Source organism: Oryzias melastigma, linkage group LG8, assembly GCF_002922805.2.
Source record: "Oryzias melastigma strain HK-1 linkage group LG8, ASM292280v2, whole genome shotgun sequence".
Lineage (NCBI taxonomy): Eukaryota > Metazoa > Chordata > Actinopteri > Beloniformes > Adrianichthyidae > Oryzias > Oryzias melastigma.
This window is the reverse complement of record NC_050519.1, coordinates 16,717,649-16,721,146: the sequence shown is the minus strand read 5'-3', so window position 1 is coordinate 16,721,146 and position 3,498 is coordinate 16,717,649. Positions and strand designations below refer to the sequence as shown.

At 39.7% G+C, this 3,498-nt stretch overlaps 1 protein-coding gene across 4 annotated transcripts in view; it reads right to left on the bottom strand.

Moving 5' to 3' along the window:
- Positions 1 to 3,498, bottom strand: part of clec16a (C-type lectin domain containing 16A) — a 38,174-nt gene that overhangs the window by 3,801 nt on the left and 30,875 nt on the right. For 3 of the 4 annotated variants that reach the window (XM_024271320.2, XM_024271322.2, XM_024271321.2), the window contains 3 exons: positions 3,203 to 3,407; positions 1,495 to 1,665; positions 1,154 to 1,291 (listed from right to left, as the gene is read on the bottom strand). In XM_024271320.2, coding sequence (XP_024127088.1) covers positions 1,154 to 1,291; positions 1,495 to 1,665; positions 3,203 to 3,407 — 514 coding nt within the window. The remainder of the gene's footprint in view (positions 1 to 1,153; positions 1,292 to 1,494; positions 1,666 to 3,202; positions 3,408 to 3,498) is intronic. The other variant, XM_024271323.2, reaches the window with a different exon arrangement.

Sequence of the window (3,498 nt, the reverse complement as noted above, 5' to 3'; positions counted from 1 at the left end):
ACCTTGTTTGGAATTCGTAAAAAAAAAAAAGTCAACATTTAGACAGAGCATTGTGTGCCTCTCAAAATCACTTGAACATCAGTAAACACAATTAAACTCTATTTAAGGCAAGCTTTTTTAAATTAAGGCCTTTTAGTGTGGGAAAAATTGTATTCTTCCCTTTTTGAATGCATGTGAAACTCCTTGTTTTTAAATGTTGGTATTTTATTATAAGATTTCTTGTTACGTAGAAATAATTCTACTTCTTTCTTGTAATTTCCTTCTTAAGCTTAGATTTCTTTTCCTGTTTTGAGAAAGTGTGTCTCTAATAAAACAGACATATCATCCTAAACTTTCCTCCTTCTGTGAAGCCAGCCTTTTCAGTGAAGAGCCGAGATTGTTGACTGACAGGTTTGTTAATGGCTTTTCGGCCTCACAAGAAACAGGAGTGACAGAGAATGTCACTTTTAGCACTCTTTAACCTGTATTCCATCACTAAGTATGGGTGTAATCTGGAAAGGTAAAACAATGGAATGAGGTGTCAGTGAACAAGGTTTTACCCTCCAGAGCTTTTCCTCGCGTCAAAGTTCTTCAGCTGTAATTACACTCCCTCTTGTCTATAGGTGAAGAAATGACTCAAAAATGCGAAACTTTTTGAACATTTTCTAATTAAAAGTAATTACAGAGGGTAAAAGGGTAAAAAAGATGAAAACATTTTTTTTCTAAAAGCTTAAACGACTAATTTGAGGATCATAATCATGAAATCCAAAAAGTTGCAAAACAGATAATCTAGTTAAAAGACAGAGGTGTTGAGAAAGCAGGTTTTTGGACGTCAACGGGACACTCTGCTGGTTTCGGTTTTACTCAGACTTTGGGGGGTTGGGTTTGAAACACTCTGTTGCGTTGCTGTATGTAAACGTCTGAGGTTATTTCTATTTTTTTTTTTTTTTACAGCAAGGCCTTCCTGGATCTTATTAAGACTAAAACTGAAACCAGCAAACATTGCTGGAGATGCCTGGACATGAAAAATGAGACTGGCTGAAAAGGTCCTGCAGTTTGGCCAGTATTTTACTGAAATTTCACATTTTTCTTGAACTTTCTCTTTAGAGTGTATGACATGTACTCGTACTTCTTTAAGGCTTTGTCATTTATTTTGTGGGTGTCTGTGTGCCACCTGTGGGGCTCTGAGCTGAAATGGTGCTGGCTGTGACGGAGTCGCATCTTCCTGTGCTTCCACTACCACTGGAGGGGGGTGACGGGGAGGACAGGGGTGAGGGGCTGTGCTGTGGCGCGCAGTGAGCGACTGCAAAGCCTGCGTGAGAACACAAACACACCCAGTGGGTGTCACTATCGTTGGGTCCAAGGGAGACAGAATTGGTTTTCTTTTAAACCCCTCTGGGCTTGAGGGAACTTTACCTTATAGGAGCTACAACACCTGTCCTGACAGGTCGTACTATGATCCGGCATTCCTGGCCGTATTTAACTGGACGCTCTGCATGTTAGTGAGGTGCTAACCTGGGACTTTGTCGACGGAGGCAAACACGGATCTGTTGGCTGTGGGGTCGTTGGAGGCTCGCCTGGACTGCTCGTAGAATCGGAAAGGCAGGCCGCTTGGCGAGGCATTGGCGGTCTGACTGAACCCCAACACCTCAGTAGCACTGGGCTGCACTGGCAGGTCCAACAGAGCTGAGAGCACAGGAAGAAGGATCAACAAATACGCCATCTACGTAAAAAAAAATGACTGAAACAAACCTAGCTGGAAAAAGAAAAAACATTTTTTTTGTCCTGTCATGTAATTAATTAATCAATTTCGATCGCAAACATTTTAACGAAATTTTGAGCTATTTTCATTTAAATTCATGACATAGTGGTGAAATAAAAGATCAAATTACGACTAAAAAAAAAAAATAAAAAATTTAAAAATGAAACATTTAATATAACCCATAAAAACAGTAGGGAATCCTTTCCTTAGCATTCCGAAAAATATTGACCACAAACTTCTCATAAAACTTCTTTGAGTTTGAGCTTATAAATCTAGTAAATCACCGTCTTCAGATAGGCGTGTTCCCTGCTGCCTTTAAAACAGCAGTGGTAAAGTAATTTAGATCCTAACAACTTTAATAGTTATCGACCGGTATCCAACTTACCATTTTTAAGTAAAATTATATTAAAAAAAACAACTGTTCTAATCCAATGTAATGATTTTTTTTTAAAGAAATAACATTTTTGAAAAGTATCAATCTGGTTTTAGGACAAACCACAGCGACAGCCCTTGTAAAAATAGTAAATCATATTAGATGTAACTTGGACCGTCGAACTCTCAGTCCAGGTACCACTGGATCTGAGTGCTGCATTTGACACAGTAGATCACAACATTTTACTAACCGCCTGAGAGGTTTGGGCATCTATGGACTGTTCTGAAGTGGTTTACAGATCATAGATTTTATATAAGTATGGATACATTCTCCTCAAAGTCTTTCAAATCGATTATGGGGTCCCCAAAGGATCAACATTAGGTACACTCCTTTTTAATCTACACATGCTGCCGCTTGGAGACGTCATCAGGAGACATAGCCTTTGTTTTTACAGCTATGCTGATGACACAACTCTACATTGCTGTGCTACATTACAGGGTAATTTTAAAGGTCTCTTAATGGTTTATAAATGGTTTTAATGGTCTTGGGCTGTCATATCTATGACATTATTTTAAGGTATGAGCCCTCACAGACACGGAGGTCCTCTGGTGCAGGTTTTTTAGTTATTTCAAAAGTCAGGACTAAAACATTAGCTGGCACCTCTCTGGGGGGACTATTCATGTTTTTAAAGGAGGGCTACCTTTTAAATCTGGCTTTTAGTTGAAATTTAGGAATTTATTTCATATTTTATTAATTTTATGTTCTGTTTTTACTCATTTGATATTCTTTATTCAATGTTACTGATTTATATCGGTCTAGAAAGGTTTATTTGTTATGTTTGGTTATTTATATCTGTTTTAACTTTTATTCATTTTATTTCTTTTTACATTTTAATTGCATCTCCAGCATTTTCCTAAGAACGATCCTCCACATCAGTCATTAAGCCTTCTAAGTAAAAGGGGTCGCTGCAGTGGGATGTCCCCGGGTAGGGTTCTTTGCTTGGATCTGGGGGGCTCCTGTGGGGGGGTATTTTGTGAACTTGAGTGAGGGGGTCACTGGTGTGGACAGATCCCCAAAGTTCTCCTCACCTGCAATCCTCTGCATCTTCATGCGCCGCGCTTGAATGCGACCTTTGGCCAGCCTCTGCTTGGCTATGATGCAGCGAATGTGGTCAGCAAAGATGAAGGTGGCCTGCAGGATGGGCAGCGGCTTGGCGTGGGGGTTGGAGCCGGGTTTGTGAATGACGATGTTTAACGCTCTGCTGTCGTCCTCCACTCCTGACACCTGCATGTCCTGGTGAATGGGAGGGGCAGAAATACTTAAATAAAGAGTTTATGAGACAAAAAGGATGAGAGATTAAAAATTAAAAAGAGGGAAAAGACTA